The sequence below is a fragment of the Bombus pyrosoma genome, linkage group LG11 (genome assembly GCF_014825855.1).
Source record: "Bombus pyrosoma isolate SC7728 linkage group LG11, ASM1482585v1, whole genome shotgun sequence".
In the NCBI taxonomy this organism is placed as follows: domain Eukaryota; kingdom Metazoa; phylum Arthropoda; class Insecta; order Hymenoptera; family Apidae; genus Bombus; species Bombus pyrosoma.
This window is the reverse complement of record NC_057780.1, coordinates 14,120,644-14,138,202: the sequence shown is the minus strand read 5'-3', so window position 1 is coordinate 14,138,202 and position 17,559 is coordinate 14,120,644. Positions and strand designations below refer to the sequence as shown.

The following is a 17,559-nucleotide window of genomic DNA, read 5'->3' as shown; positions in this document are numbered from 1 at the left end:
AAGTGTTTCCCAATTTATATATATTTATGATTGCCACTGTATATTGTTGATGACCTTATTTTCTTGATTTCTATAAAAATTATCGGATGTTCGGAAGTTAGTAGTTTTTTACCGAAAAGAATAAAAGAATTATTATTCGATAACATGCAGAATATGAAAAAAAACACGTATATATATGCTATGACATGTAACATGGTAGGTGATTTTGTACCTCTATATCTGCGGAGATTTGCTAAAAAAATTTATTAATCGCGTCATACTCTATTCACCAAGAGAGAACACAATTCTACTTTCAATTCTGATGTCAAACACATGGTAATTATTGTGAACTTTTCTGAATTTCTTTCACAGAAATTTTATCAATATCATTGTGCATATTGTTTTGTTTTATTGTTAGTAATTATTAGTAAGAAAGTATGCCGTGCCTGTACTGTGTTGTAGTAATGTTTCAAAAAATCTCCATTTGGAATGATGTAGGATGTTCGTACATCGCTATTATTTAATTACTATCAATAAGTAATGTAATAAGAATTAATTTCACGTTCAGTGATTTTTATATATAGATCATACGCTAATTAAAAATAATGTTTTATTATGTGGATTGAGTGATACTTTTATCCTCATACTTAATACCGATACATTCAATCTACATACAATGTGCATTATTATTATTTTTATTTCACTATCAAGAAGTTTTGAAGTTTGACTACATACATATATTATGGACTATAAATATTATTTTTGCAATATATTATTGTGTTTGATATTTTTTTAGATTTATAGAAGAAAGGAGTTTTGTATCTGATATGGACATGGCGGGTTTAGCATTTTTTGACGAATGTACCGAACGCATCGAAGAAGAAAATGGTGAGAATACACACGTATTTTGTAATAATTTTCATTAGAATAGATGTTGTTCTATAAAAAATTATTATGTATACGAGTTTGATGTAATTAGAGTAATATTAATAATTTGGCTATTTGGTCATTTTACACCAAATCGGTTACCTTTTGACGTCACTATCAGACAATTTTTCAAAGTGGAAGTTCTCACGTATTTAAATAAAGTCGTATTACTCTGAAAAATTAATTTTATAACATTGAAAGTTATAAATATATTCTCAGTTTGTAAATTCCTCTTTACAAAAGCTAGAAAAAAATATGGTCATACTTTTCCATGTTTCATCTACCGTTTTTAAAATGGGATTTTTAAAATGAATGCTGCAGTGTGTTCCTAAAGGATGGTTGCGCCTCGTTTTAGATATATTTCATAGTAGCGTCGTAAAACTGATTAGCACTTCAAGTATAACATTTTTCATGAACGCAGCAAGTAATTAGAGATATGTTGATATTCATAACGACCTAGAGACTTGATAGGGCACATATGATGTGAATTGAGAATTAGCTCATCCTTTGAAGTGTATCTACAAAATTTATCTATTTGTAAAAGAAAACTATTATAATTCACTTTTAACTTATATTCTGCAAGCTGAAATTTTGTGACTCATCGTTGAATTGCTAATTACTAACTGCTATTATAGATGTTGGTCCCAAAAAATTGAGATGAATGCCTAGGTGCGTGTGGAACGCATTCGGTCCTAGCTACTGTTAGATTAGTTGGTAATCTTATGTAACCCTTCCTTTTATAACTTCACTATATTCCTTTCATCAAGTATGAATCCATCGCGCGAAGAGCCCTTATGCAATCTCGAGCAGTCGCCAGCGATCACTAATTTCAAAAAATATAATATGTATGAGCTTTCATCAGCGAGTTGTCGGGCCGGATTGTGTTCGCAACCACGAAAACATGAACGAACTACGGGTGACTAGTTATTCGCTACATTCGCATTAGGAACAATTTTTGCGCAGGTCAGACACGTAAAAATAGTATTTTTTATTCAGAAACATATGAAGGCAGGCATAAAGCTCTCGTTGACAAAACTTATAATACGATCGCAGAGAAAGGCTATTTTAGTTACAAATTTTAAAACATTAGCGGTAATGAAAACATTAATTTCTTTAAAACTTTTAATATAATAGTTATCTTACATTTTCTTATATCTTGAAGAAATTCAGAGAATATTTGTTTTTTATCGCGTTCTTGTAATGAGAGATGTGCCTAATATTTCATTTCTCTCACATTTCATTCTTCAAGATTAGAACCTATACCATTTACAACATTGTCCTACACTACAATACATCCGTTCACGAAGCCAACAATTTTGCGCCGCACGAATTGATTTTAGAAAAACGAGCATGATTTCTAGCCCGTTTGCCGATCAAGAATTGGAAACCTATGAAAATTCGTGGCATCTATCGAATCACGAGAATGACTGAAATCCGAAATTTTCCAGCATATTATTTAAATACGGCAAAAGAATGCACGATCCTCTCAGTTCAAAATTTGAGATTACGCTCTATATATTAGAGGAACCAAGAAGTAAATTAAGTCGTCATTATATTGGACTCTATGAAATAATCGATTTAAAAAACTTAAATACCGTGATATTCTGAATGGGACACAATAAATTTGTCACAAAGTACCAAGATAAATTAAAAATCGTATACACGGATTAACACTGAAAGCATCAGCTTAAAATCTGTTCTCATTGCGGTTGCAAATTGAAGTAAAATTCGCGTATAGGGCACCATTCCAACCGAATTGCCAATTAATATGTGTACATACCCTAACGATAAGTCTCACATATGGATACACAAAACAAACACTGCATCGTAATAAACGATGTTTCATCCAAAAGAGGAGATGTTATGTTCGTGTCACATAATTTCGAGAGCTGTGCTGGTACCCAATATTTCGGTTTTGAGTCGAATTGGGAATTCTACTTGTGATCAGGCTGGGATCTCGACAGATTTTCAGACGATATTCAAATAAACCGCAATTCCATATTTTTTTATTGTAGTCAAATGTGAAAATCATTCTAAATTTAAAAGCTAAAAAATACATGATCTGATTGTAAAACTAAGAATTAGCGTCAACTTATGTGTTCAGAAACGTTTGAAATCCCGATTCGACCCAATTCGCGGCTTTCGCACCCCTAATAATTTCCTTATTTGGAGATTGTATGCCTGACTTGGATCTCGGAAGACTCACAACCAATGCGAAACTAGAATCTTTTCCATGAAAATGAAAAAGATTTCTTCTATCTTCATAGCTCCTTTTACTCTAATTTTTGGGTATAAAAAGCGTAGCAACGAGGATTAAATTGGTTCAGTTGAACAAGAGACTATGTACGAGGTGATTCTGCGAGATCACGTATACAAGTCCTAGTTGAACTTACTTCAGCATACTATACAATATTATACAATACGTCATGCTGCTGTTAGCCATTATTCTAGAGTACCTTTTGGCTCCCGCTTTCTCGTTTGCGTGTAAATCGGCAAGGATTAGATTCTTGCTTCGTCAGAATCGAAACTGAACAAAACTTCAGGTTGATATTCTTATTTGATTCCTTACTTTGTGACAATTACACTGAACGATTGTAGGTCCCGGTTTCCAGAATATGTACAATATTCTTTACCATATGCATAACGTTCTGTTCAATCGTAATATCCGGTCCAGGGGACCCATCTTTGCCGCTAGAAATCTACCGATTAGTTAGCGTTACGAGCGATACGATATTAATATTTCCTTAGCGTTAACCATACATTGAGTTGATTTGTCGGCATATCACCTTCCTAGGGCTTCTGACATTAGTCAGACATTGTTTCATCATGGCACCTACTTTCTTCGGCAACCGATGTAATTAACAACATTGGATTTATTGTACTAATAAACTCCATAACTTAAGAGTATCCCGGCTACGTAGCCGTCCCTTCCGACTCTTAACATCGATATGAATATACCTTTCTCGATAAAACTATATATATTTTTATCATCTTCAGCTTATCATTCATATTCGAAGAAAAGTTCAATAAGGTACGCAAACTGTGTTTGAATAATATATAGTAATACAGACAATTATTTGTATAGTGTAAACAGCGAAGTAATCGCCGTTTTCAAAATGCCAATTGCTTTTCCATGGTTTTAAAATTGGAGTTGACTAAAAAGTTATTTGTACAGAATTATACTTAGGGTTAGTTGATTTTTTTTGAGTCTACTGATATTTTACTTATTTAATATATATTTATTTCCCATATTTGTGGTATTTATTAGTTTTGTATTAGGTAATAAGCCATCCTTTACGGTATTGTGTAAGACTAGAAATTAACTAATTCTTTGGAACATGTTTCGTAATTCTGAATACATATTTTAGTGCCTCTTTTGGAACTGGATGAATCTCAGCATAGCGAACGGACAGTATTTATACCTCCGCCTGAAGCTGGCCCAAATCAATCGCCGATAGTATATCGTACATTTAAACTAAATCCTGATTTAATAAGACCACAAAAGAATTTCAACATAGGAAATCCGAATTTAAGTGCCTTCGGAATAGTACCAGGAAGTCCTATGGCACGTAGAACCAAGCATGAAATTAAAGTAGCACAAAGAATGGCGCGCAAACAAGTAAATATACATTTTTTAATTGTTATAGTTTTCAATAGATTTTCAAACATTAAACAAAATTAAATGAAAACACAATTTCTATATACATATATCTAACATTTATTTTTAACGCCGTAAAAGAGAAATTATGAATTGTATGACTTGGACTATGCGAATATATAAACTTTAATATACCTAATTATGATTCTTATCTATTACTTATGCAGTCTTTATGAGAGAATAAAGTTGTTTACTTACTTATATTTTTTCTTGTAATATCCTAAAGCGTCTTTTTCAGGCAGCGATGCCAGATAGATGGGGTAGATGTCTACTTGGAACTTGTTACAGCCTTTGGTTTTTGCATTTACCGGCTATGCTACAGGTCTCGAATCAACCGGCTACTATCTTACATCAAGCTTATGATTTATTAGTCAAAATGCCGAAATTACATCTTGACCCTATCGAAGAAGTAAATTTTTCTATTCTTGTGTGTCTAAACAATTGTTTTGCAATTAAATTGTGTTAACGAATCTTACCGTAGAAGGTATCGATTTTAGGTTTGCTATAGAGCTATGATGCAACTTTGTGGCGTTTATGGACAGCCTGTGCTAGCTGTAAAATTATTATTTCATATGAAACGCAGTGGAGTTCAGCCAAATGCACTCACTTATGGATTTTATAACAAGGTTTGATTTCTCATATATTATCACGTTTTGAGAAAAATGAATTGGTAGCATTCCGTTGTAAAATGTCTTTTTTTTTATAATCCTTAGGCTGTACTCGAAGCAACTTGGCCATCTGATATGACAAACTCCAGTCAATTGATGTGGAATAAATTAAGAAACGCTATAGTTGGAGCTGCTTTGTTTAAGAGAGCTGGTAAAAGAAGCGCTAGAAGAAGGTTGAGTTCCAATGCAGAATTATTATCTGTCGATGGCAAAACTGCAAGTATGGAACATGCATTTTCTAGATCTAGTCTTGACAGTTCTCATTCTCAAGACACAGAAGCTGCCCACAGTGATTGTGAGTACTAATTTATTATGTTGAATTATTGATTTCTTGGATGCAGGTTCTTATTTCTTTTCCTTTTTTTTTTTCTCGCTTTTTCCCCGATATTGCATTGGTAGCTACTAAAGGGAGCTCTGTCCCAGATCTGCCAGAATATGGACCTTTTGAAATAAAAAAGCTTCCCCGGCAAAATAGTATTGTTAAAGATTCAGTAGCATTAAGTGTTATGCCAACAGAGGAATTGGATAATATGTCGTTGAGTCAAAGGTAATTTTTTTCATTATTCTATCTAATTTTAATTTTGCTTTGGTCTTTATTAATGGTGTTTATATTTATGTATCACATATATTTTCTCTTCATTTTTAGAATAATTCGAAATTTGGAATCACCATTGAAAAGTCCTATTCGGACACCAGTCACAGAAAATGACCCATTAGGTGCTTTGATTAATGACGAAACTCCGATTGTCTCACCTTCCGAGGAGAATGATTCAAATTGTTCCACAAGTACTTTAACTGTTTTTAACAACACCGAAGAACGCCCAGGAGGACCTCTTTTATTTCGAAGGTAGGTTCTATTTTTATAATTTGTAACTGGCACTTATAGTATATATTGAGATAACTAAGAATAAGATAAATTTTTATTTAAATATAAATTGCACAATTAGTTACATACGTTTTATGGATACATAGGCACGAGTTCGCACATGTATGCATTAGGAATCTTTTTAATATGAGAAGGTAAAGTGAAGATCTTACTAGTAAATTAAAAAATTAAAAGATACTGAAAAAATAATTGTTTCCGGAAATAATTCAGTAAATTGTGCTTTTGAAACAAAACAATAAAAACAATAAATATCTCTTGAGCTGGTTTTCTGATATGAGCAACTTAATACTTCCTTATATGGAGTACCGAGATGCATCGATGCATAAAAAGATGTTATTCTGTTTTAAAAAAAGCATAGTTGATCTTCATATGTTGTCCTCTACGTGTCTTCATATGTCTTAATACGTTAATTCTTTGAAAAAAATTTTTGGTACCCATAATTATTTATAATTTTTTGTCTAGTGGAATGAGTTCTATCAACAATTCTGTCCACTCCGTAAAAATTTTTTCTTCGAAATAGAATTTTATAATTAATTTCTGCGTTCAAAGGTCTGTCTCTTTTCGTTTACTAGTTCTTCTCTGTAAAATGTGATAGAATTTCGTCTTTCTTTACTCAAAAACTCATTAAGCTCATGTGATGATTATGCGGTGATTATGGTGTCGTTAAAGCCAAAAGCGTAATATTTATTTATTCTTATGGTATAATTCCTTAATATCAACGCATACGCTGAATTTTGTGTCGGAAAAATACCGGCACATTTATATTTTCAATTAAATATAAACAAATAGTTTGTTTCATTAAAAAATTTTGTTAAAATACTTTTGAATGTGTATGTTTATATTCATTTTTCCGCCAATTTTCATTACCAAAAGAGGTGTACGCTCAATTTTGTGAGCAACTGTATGTCTTTTTATATAGAACTAAATATGTGTATACCTGTTTATTTATTTATTAATCGATACATTTTTTCATATGTTATAAAAATGTATTAGATTTGGCTTGAGAAATATTCTCATTTTAATGTAACATATTATCATATTTATTATAACATATTATAATAGTAAATATTTATATCGTATTATTCCGAAGACATTGCGAATTTGAATCATGCAAATCCTAGACATTGGGTGGCTTCCGGTTGTCAACCTTATAAAAATACTCACTATTTAGAAGATTTATTTCTATCTATTACTTATTATTTGCCTAGTTTTTAATTATAGCTATCTTAAAACTATCTTATAGATACTACTAGAGAAACATTTGATAAACATAACAAAGTATTTAAATATATGTATATACGTGTGTAATTATACTTATTTATTAAACAGCAAATCTATCCTTTGTATGTGTTTCTATAGATCGATATCGATCAGATTATGTCCCCATTGAAATCAGTCAACTTTAATTTAGGATATTCTTTAGTATTATTATAATAAAATGCTAGCAAATTTGTTTAATGTGTCGTAACAAAAGTGACGTAACTGGAGACAGGTACTAGATACCTTTTTGAAATGTTATTATGTAAAAATGAACGTGCAAAATAGAATTGAGATTAGACTTTTTTACAAACTACATTCAGAATTTTATTTTTACTACATAGACGATAGACGAAGGTAGATTTTATTTTATTCGTTGCATTCAGCTTTGCCGGTTCGTGGAAGATTATATCTTTATTAGATAGATCATTGAGAATGAATAAAAAAGACAATAAGAAAAGAAGTTATTACTGCATGAGAAAACAATCCACGATATTGGAATTATGACTAATTTACTACTCTATTGATTTTTCTGTTTTCTTTCATTGCATTGGGAAAATATATTGATAAATAATGTATATTTCCATGAGATGTTCGGTTTTTATTTCTAGTCCAAACTCATTAGGAAAGTTCATTAGGAACTTTCTTCTTCTAATTGTAAGTCTCTAAAGTTCGTTATAAAGCATCGCGTCGCGTTTTTGCAATAATATTATAATATAAACGCATACTTTGGAACATGCAATAAGAAAATAACAATTTTGATCTGGAGTATGGCTAAATTACAAACTAGGAAATTTTAAATATCATATAGAAAAAATATGGAAAAATATACTTATAGAAAGATATATTAACGGTAAAAGATTCTGCTAATAACATCTACGTAATATTGCTACAGTATTAACATACTATTATAATACTCTTTTAATATTACTATAACTGTTCTTTACATTTATATTGCAGTAATATTTTGCCTCGTAGTGCAACATTTCATCAAACGGTAGATGAAACTGGTGTCGTGATAGGTGGACATTTGCAGAGGAGTGAAACAATGCCACATTCTGTTGCACAGCAAAGTGAGCAAGATAAGGAAAGAGAACGGCTAGAAATAAGCAGTCTTTGGTCTCAAAAGGACAGCGTTACTTCCAGTCTTTCAAGTTTAGGCTCCAGTTTGAAGTTGAGTTTTGGGTAAGGTAGACATTGCTAATACTTATTATCATGAACCTATAAAGTTATAAAGTTAAATTAAATAACCGAATAGACAATATCGAATCTTAGTTTTCTTGTTATTAATTTTTAATATTTTGTGTGTAATTGATCAAAATAATTATACAAAAGGTTTAACTATTTACTAATAATTTACTAATTACTAATAATAAACTGAAAAGAATTGGACACTAAAAATAGAAGAATATTCTATTGAATAAAAAATTTATCAAATGGACGAATTCTATATCAAAGTAGCTCATTAAAAACAGTTTCGGTAAATAAATACTGAGTGAATGAAATAGTTGTTTATTTAAACATTGTATTAGAAGTTATTGAATTTTTTTATTAAGGGTAGAATATTATTCTATTTTCATATATGTACTCGTATGTATGTATGTATGTATGTATGTATGTATGTATGTATGTATGTATGTATGTATGTATGTTTGTATGTATGTATGTATTTATGTATGTATTTACAGACATCAGGCCAATTTCGCTTGGTTTCAATGGGAACATAATCTACGCTCATTGTCATTAATTCTGTAGTACGTTGACGTGCATTTTATAATAGAACGCGTTGTAAGACATGTTTATCTATGGTTAAAGGTCACTGAAGCTCAATCATGAGAAAGATAATTTATTTCATTTACCCCCCAAAGGTTATACTTTTCTACTCTATTATAGATTTCTGTGAATAGCCAGGGATAATTTGTATTTTACGAATTTTCTTATAAAGTGTAGGATCGTTTGCGATATCAAATGTCAGTCTTCTTTTCTGCTAATTACAGTGTAGTTGTCAAATATGTTTCGTTGGGTTTGAAGATAACTATCCTCTTCGTTGCTTAGATTGGCTACATTCGTCTGTGTGGAACTTTGCTAGAACACAAGGATATTTTGAGTCATTTCTACATGTAACTGATAAACAAAACCTGAAACACAACATTTTTATTCTTCTCCTATTTTGATTCGCTTCATTTTAGTTTGTAAAAGTATCTTTTAAATCTTCTGATCTGTTTCGTCTGAGTTATTGTTATTATTACTCTGTATCTTTTACATATTCAGCTTAAAAAAATTACTTGTATCAAATTATATGTTACTTGAAAATATTTATATATTGCAGCATCCCTTCTTATACGGTAATTTTCTACACGATTCATGGTTACATACACGGTTTCTTAACACGTTTCATTCATAGATTATGATTTTTTAACGCGTCTTATTCACATTTGAGCGATTTTCTTCACTCGTTATAGTTAGTTTTATACGGTTGCACATTCATTAGTTTGTTGAAAATCATACATATCCTGTACAAGAATATGAAATCCTTCTTTTCTTAAACTGAATATATGTATATGTCTATTAAATAAAATATTTCTAGCGAATGCATATCTATATTTTGAATTGCTTCTTGTATAGTTTGCACTAGTTTAACGCAAGTTTTATAGTTTGTTACAAATCAATCTTTGCACGACTTCTTTATACGATTCTTTTGTACGGGACGTAACCGTGTGAAAGGTGGCCCAGGTATAACTTGTATTCGAAACTCTAATTTTTCGATATCATCATCATCATCAACAAGAAGATAAAGGATATATATTACTGTAATGATTGATCTTTACGTATGTATGGAAATAGATGCTATTTTCCTTGCATCTGACTGCAAAATGTAAATGAGTTCCAAAACTATTGGAACTTTAACATTGTCTTCCAGGAAAACGCTCGAGTTACGCTTGGGTTACGATCCGGTTCTTTGACATTTTTTATCCTCATGATGAGTACATTTGTTCGCAAGTTTTCACCGATCTAGATCTAGAAGTGTAGAATGACGCTACCGTGCTCGTGACAAATCATCTTCAAACACCCTGTGCAAGTAGAGGGACGAAGTGATTTCTTATGAAAAAATAAGAAGAAAATGTAGAATAAAATTTGTTCATATGGCTGTTCGTTTTCGAGAAAATCAAAAATACATTTATTTAAATATAACTAATTTCGGGCTGGACAGCGATAATTATTCGACAGGAGGTCGTATCACGTGGGAAAATAAATCGAGAAAAATAAATTTGTTTATCATAGGCGTCTATTAGATCAGTTCTTAAAAATATTCAAATTCTATTCTCTTGAAAATGAGACCTTATGTGAAAAAGTTGTATTCCATATTTTCGCATGTATTGTAGAATAATAGCCTGCTGATTGTTTACTCATACCCAGTCGATAATTAACAGAGTCAAGCATACTTGACAAATGTTCATTTTCTTGAAAACTAAGCCTCGGACAAAGACATATTATTCTGTATTTTCTTGTTATTCTTTTTTTGATGAATCGCCTCTTGCCTGTTTGCACATGTTATTCGGTCGGATCCGGTGTCTATGTACATTATAGATATAAGTAGACTAATATCAGCAGTCAGTTACATCAAGTCAACATCAAGAAAAATACTTGTTTCAGTCCTACTAGTTTGACAGGAAAGAAATCTAATGAAATAATACTCGGTGGTTTAAATAGTCTAAAATCTGCTGCTACAACAGTGGTAAAAAAGTTTGATGAGATCAAGGAAGCTATATCTGCGACAAGTACCCCTGTGAAAATAAAGGAGCGCGAGATAAGTAAAATACTACATGGAGCATCACACGAGTCGTTGGACTCGATGACGGATGGTTCTTTACAAGACAGAAACGAGCCTCTTAAAGTATCTGGTTTGTAACATATAGTTTACTATCTCTACAAAAACAGATCACAACAAGTATAGTGTAAATATGGATTTTAAATAATTCCTTGTTGTATTGAAATAGGAGACGGAACTCTAGATCCTTATACGTTATACGATTTGACTGAATGTTTATATCCAAAAGGATCGAGAGAATTAGATGAACGGATTGCTATTGAGCTTGTACTCTCTAGTGCGAGTAGATGCCATCATTGCGCCTCTATCCTTTACGACGAAGAAATAATGGCCGGTTGGCAACCAGAAGATTCAAATTTAAATACAGTTTGTCAGTACTGTGATAAAGCAACAGTACCTCTACTTACTATCACAATATTAGATTATAGGTACGTAAAATTTATTAAGTTATTATTTGGTAAAATATAATCTTTCTGTAAATTGCTTGCGTTATATTATTTGTGAATTTTCATATTTACAAAGATGCGAGGAAAATGAAAAGAAGAGTGACCCTCTAATGGGAGCTTTGGTTGAATTATTAGATAAACCGAAAGAATTATTAGAACCTATTACGGTGCCATACTTGAATCCTCTAGTTTTAAGGAAAGAACTAGAAAGTGTTTTAAGTCAAGAAGGTGACGCGTGTCTTACTAAACATAAATTTATCGAGGAACATCCAATCGTATACTGGAATCTTATATGGTATTTCGAAAGAATTAATTTAATGAGTCACCTTCCTGATCTGTGGCTAGGCAACGATAAGAAAAAGGAACAGATAAATTACAGTGCTGTAGGTGTCAAAACTATGTGGGATAATGAAAGGCTTCACATGGATCGCTTGCCTATGTATCTTCAATGGAAACTGAACATCGCAGATGACAAAACGTAAGTTAAAATTTCTTTAATACATATAAATATAATATACGGCAACATGTTATCCTTGAATTTCCTATTTTATTGGGGCAAACATATGATATATCTAATATTACCTATAATCTTCGAACAACCGTTTAAAGTACATTTATTTTTATATGGCAAAATTCATACCACAAGGATAAAATCTTTCAAGTTTATCTATTAAGTTGTTAGCATATATTAAGATAAGTAATCACAAAATAACTTTAACAGTTCATACAACTTTAAATAATACTACTAACGACATAAATATTGCATTCTGGACGCACAGGCGTGATGTCGTGACAGGCTATACTTTTCATGAATATACTAGACAGAAAAATAAGATTATTTCATTACTAAGCAATCGACTTATCTTCTTCATTTTTCAATTAAATAACAAACGATGATAGCGCTGTATCTGAAAATCGACGGATAAAATTGATTCGAGTACGAAATCTATACATACATCAAACTTTCCACTTTCAATTCAATCAATCAATTTACATCTTTACTATAAGTTCCCTCAATATAAGTTTTACCATACATTTATATATTACGTTTATATCTTTATATATGACCCCTTTTACATAAATCTAATAAAAGCTTCGCTCCTTTCTAATTGTACGTTGTTTTCACCGTTATCATCGAAAAATATCTTTTTTGTAAATCGACATTTTTTTACGTTTAATTGGAATAATATTTTCAACTTCACATTTTCAAACTCCTTAAAATTGTTATGTACATTTTTAATTATGTTGATTATGCTATCATATAATTATCCACTTGTACATCTTGAACTTGTAGATTGCAAGGATATGCCAACAGCACTTATTCTATTTGAAATTCCCTCCCAAATATATGTTAATGAAATAAATTCGAATTCATCCAGTTCATTAAATAACGTAGCTGCTTCTACTTAAGCCTAAACTGGCTTTTTACTTTAATTTTTGGATAGTTTGTTTAATGCTGTTTTAATGTTAACATAATTCTCTTACAAGCACTTACTGCACAAAATCATCTTATATTTGACAAAGCTTTTGCAGTAAGTATTATTATTGATATATATTTTTCAATTAAATTTAGAAGTCGAAGCTAGTGAATTTATTTATTTCGCGCAGTAATTATAAATACTTCTGCCCGGGCCTCTCTTTCCAGCGGGCCCTGAGCACGTGCCTATTTTGCCTAGTGATAAACGCGGCCCTGTGTACATATATTGGGTTGGCAACTAAGTAATTGCGGATTTTGTCAATACCACCTAATGACAAAATTCGCAATCACTTAGTTGCCAACCAATATGAGTATACATATTTTGCTCCACCGTTCGGAATACTGAAGAATTTTATACCTTTACCGCTTTATTTATTGTTTTCGTGCAATGACCATTCCACGAATACAAAAGCAGATTCGGTATTGAGGAAGTAAGCCTCTCGTAGTCATTTTTAATGCGATTGGAAATTCATTATGTATTATGGACTAGCGTCCATGCTAGCGCATGATGCGATTACTGTGAGCAGCCGACTTTAACACTGTCACGTCGGTCGGTAAAAGAATAGAATTTTTCTGTTAACCGATTAGGCAACTATACAGGGCGAGTGAATAAAAATTATCACTCGAAATAACTCGTTATCTATTGACATTATCAACAGTTGTTTGAAATAAAATTTATTATATTCGAAGCGGGGCGGGGGCGGCGGGGGGGGATGCTGATCAGACGAATACATATATCTTGATTTTTCTAGTGCCAAATATTTTCTAAGATATCAAGGTGATTTAGCTTCCTTTTAACGACAGCGTGTATTTTTTGTATACTTTGCTGTAGCCACTAAAAAAGACGAAGGTAATTACGCACAAAAGCGGACGATCCCTTCAAAATATCTAACTTATACTAACTTTTAAACCACGATTCCTTCTCCCCAATCAACATATCTCAAGGTCAAAGTAATTAGGGTTGAAGTCTCCTTTTGTGCGTTATTACAAAAACGAATTCAACGAGCTATAATAAAATAAGCTTCAATTGGCTTTGAATTTCACAACGAAAATTGATGGAGGATACATAATTGTACCCCGCGCCCCGCAAACTTTCTATTGCCCCTAAAATCGGCTGAAGTTCGCCAATTTTTCTTTCATATTGGAATTCAAGGTCAACTGAAAGTTAGATCATAGATCATTGAATTGTAAGTTGTATTATATAGATCGTTCTCACTCTTTTCATATTCGTAAAGACCATATTACGTGCCGTAGAATATATTACTCTGTTTTAATATACTACATATTTTTTACTATATATGTACATTGTACATATTTCTTCATTTCTTTCTTTTTTTTGTTCAACTCACAACGATTTCTACATATTTTCTATCGATACTGTTCTCCTTTTTTCGATAATTGTAATGTCATCTATAGATCTTGTGTTTCTTTCTGTTTTGTTGCTTCCCGTCGCTATATATGTGATCATATCTCTTTGTAAAAATCACATTGTCTTTTTGTAAAATCAAACAATTCGATGTTAAACAGAGATTACAGCATAGTTGACAAAACGAATTTATAATTCTTGCCAACGGCTACACATTTTCAGTGACGTTTCGTTTAGAACTTGCTTTACTTCTTCTCTTTATTTACTTGATTACAGGATATAAAATACGTTTATAATTATACAAATATTATCCTTGTTTGTTCCAGATTAATGCAGTCAGTGATCACGAATGTTCGTCGGAATGATCTAGCGGAACCTATAAAAAGAGTGGCCTTAGAAAGAAATAAAAATCAATCAACTAATCAACCGCTATTTTCTATATATCGAGATATTTTGTTTCTGGCATTTACAGTTTTGGGGAGAGGGAATATTGACCAAGGTATATTGGTTTTTATTAAATTAACATAGAATATGTCTTATTATTCATAATCATTGGAATACTTCTGTAGTGGACCCGACTTTATATACATACCTACACGTTTAACATTGTACATATTCCTTTCCCTTTATTTACTTTTTATTGTGAAATTACATAACTACAAATAAAGAATAGGTGATGTAACAAGTTTACGAAAAATTACGAGAAGATGTACAATCTTGATTGATAAATTTCCAGTACTTTATTGCATGTATCAAGTTTCTGCACAAGTGTAAACATATATTTCATTTTTAAAAATACTTGCGTTTTTGTTTCAAAAAAGTGATTAAGTTTTGTACTTTTATTTACTTTTTATTTTCGAATGTTTTTGAATTATATGATATTACTTTGATAAAGACAAACGATAGTTTACTGACGACGCAAGATGCAGAAAGTATACACACGTGTGTACATATGCATACCTATTTCCTCTTATTACTTCTTCAAGCTATCAAGCTTCAAAGCGTTCAAGCTTTCTATAACTAAGAAGCAGGATATAAAAATATAATAGAACATTGATTATATTGTCGGAACCATGATTTTGGTTAAGTGCTGAGAACCCCGGAGCCCATAGCTCTCTCTCTCTCTCTCTCTCTCTCTCTCTCTCTCTTTCTTCCCTTTCTTTCTTCTTTACAATAGAATAACTTTTTTGAAATTGGGCCAAATGGCATGATTTTTTTTTTCAAGCAATTAGAAGGATTAGTTTACTAGATGAAGTGTAACCAAAATTATCAGAAGGTTGCAATTTGTCGGAATCGCGAAGAAAAAAGTAAAGCTCGCTTTTAACAATTTTTTTATCTGGGCCTGTAATGAGAATTTAAGCAATGCGTTTTGAAGATGCATTGGTATATGCTGAAAATTTTATCGAAATCGGCGGTTGATGCGGAAACAGGTGATAGTGATCGAAAAATGTAAGAATCTTTATATTTTGGGCCGAAACTCGTGAAAAATTGCGCCATTTTGTATTGCGTCGTTTAAATTCTCAATACAGATAAAAGGTTATAAAAAACGATCTTTGCCTTTTCCTTAACGATTCTGATCAATTGCAACTTGTACAAATTTTTGTTTATGGGTTACCACCTACTAAACTTATACTTCTAATTTCTCAGAAAAGGGAAAAGTCAGATCGTTTGGACCTGCTTTAAGAAAGTTGTGTAACTTAAAGTATTCTAAAGAGTATACTAATACTTTCTATACCTATTGGACTATTGGATGAAGTAGACGAATTTGCTAAAGCAATAAGCAATACTTCTACCCCTCAATAGTATTCCATTGATACAATCAATGGATCAGGATCTAATCAAACTTTTTTTTAAATTCTAAAAAAGATTTACTACGAAAATTTATTGATAGTGGAATAAACTTATGAAACGTGTATAAAAGTTTTAATATAAAAGATTGTCGTTATTTAATGACATAAATTCAGAAACACCATGTTCGAAAAAGCATAGAATCAGCTATTATTAAATAGTGAAATAAAATACACGAAGAAACTGGAAACAATGAAATCCATGTAATACGTGTATATATATATATAATAGTGAATATATATATAATTATATATATAAATATATATAAATAGTGATTATATATATATATAATTAGTGAAACTTTAATGTTTTTGCTCACGGTTGAGTTTCGATCCATTGTCCCTTTGAGACTTTTGATCTTCGTAACGAGTACTATACGATACAACAGAAGTAACTTAACCTTAAAAATCAAGATCAAAATGAATTTTGTGACTACATTCTTTTGCGCATCTCCAATGATCTAGAGGAGTAGAATCACCTGGCATAACAAATAATTGAATCGAACATCCTGTAGAATATCTAATGAATAACTATTAACCATTGTCATATTTATATGAATGATTTACCTGTTGTAGGTGTTTTCGATAGAGAATACACACTATCTTTGGAAAGATTAACAGAAAAAGAAGAGAAGCTGTTGTGTAAAATTGATGCTCCGCCCTCGATGATGTCAGTATTTTGCAGACATTACTTTAAGCAACTAAGTGTGTAAAGTTAAAATTATCGGTATCGAGAAAGATGGTGTAACATATTGTAAGAATGAATAGTACATTCATGAGAGGTGTTACAGATTTATCTGTGATGCCTGATTTTTGGTGTAGAACAAAACACGTAAGATGTCAAAATTGATAGTAAATTATACATTTTAGATAAGTATTTATGATTATTAATTTCGAACAAAAATTGGTGATTAGTATTATTTTAAAAATTTTGCACTTTTTTTCACGATAAAAAGATAAAAGAATAAAATTTATCTGAAGTCGTAAATATTAAATATTTGATTATAGAATGACGTATACTTCTTTTCATATTTAAAATACGCGATTACTATCAATAATTTTCTATTTAGAAAATAGTTGCATATATACTTTGTTATTAAAATGTGAATATTCATAGTTATATGTATCAACGCGATAAGGAAAATCATTCAGTACCAAAGAATCTGACTTGGTTTAAAAACTATGAATTCATTTGTTTTAGTTGGTACTTTCACAGTGA

General features: G+C 31.2%; 1 protein-coding gene across 3 annotated transcripts in view; it reads left to right on the top strand.

The window, feature by feature from the left end:
• Positions 1-17,318, top strand: part of LOC122572808 (DENN domain-containing protein Crag) — a 43,793-nt gene extending 26,475 nt beyond the window's left edge. For 2 of the 3 annotated variants that reach the window (XM_043738286.1, XM_043738287.1), the window contains 13 exons: positions 776-867; positions 4,275-4,525; positions 4,803-4,973; positions 5,062-5,190; positions 5,278-5,527; positions 5,632-5,779; positions 5,879-6,079; positions 8,336-8,560; positions 11,030-11,277; positions 11,374-11,632; positions 11,727-12,128; positions 14,820-14,992; positions 16,917-17,318. In XM_043738286.1, the coding sequence (XP_043594221.1) occupies positions 776-867; positions 4,275-4,525; positions 4,803-4,973; positions 5,062-5,190; positions 5,278-5,527; positions 5,632-5,779; positions 5,879-6,079; positions 8,336-8,560; positions 11,030-11,277; positions 11,374-11,632; positions 11,727-12,128; positions 14,820-14,992; positions 16,917-17,053 (2,686 nt within the window). In that variant the 3' untranslated portion in view covers positions 17,054-17,318. The remainder of the gene's footprint in view (positions 1-775; positions 868-4,274; positions 4,526-4,802; positions 4,974-5,061; positions 5,191-5,277; positions 5,528-5,631; positions 5,780-5,878; positions 6,080-8,335; positions 8,561-11,029; positions 11,278-11,373; positions 11,633-11,726; positions 12,129-14,819; positions 14,993-16,916) is intronic. The other variant, XM_043738288.1, reaches the window with a different exon arrangement.
• Positions 17,319-17,559: the final 241 nt, after the last annotated feature.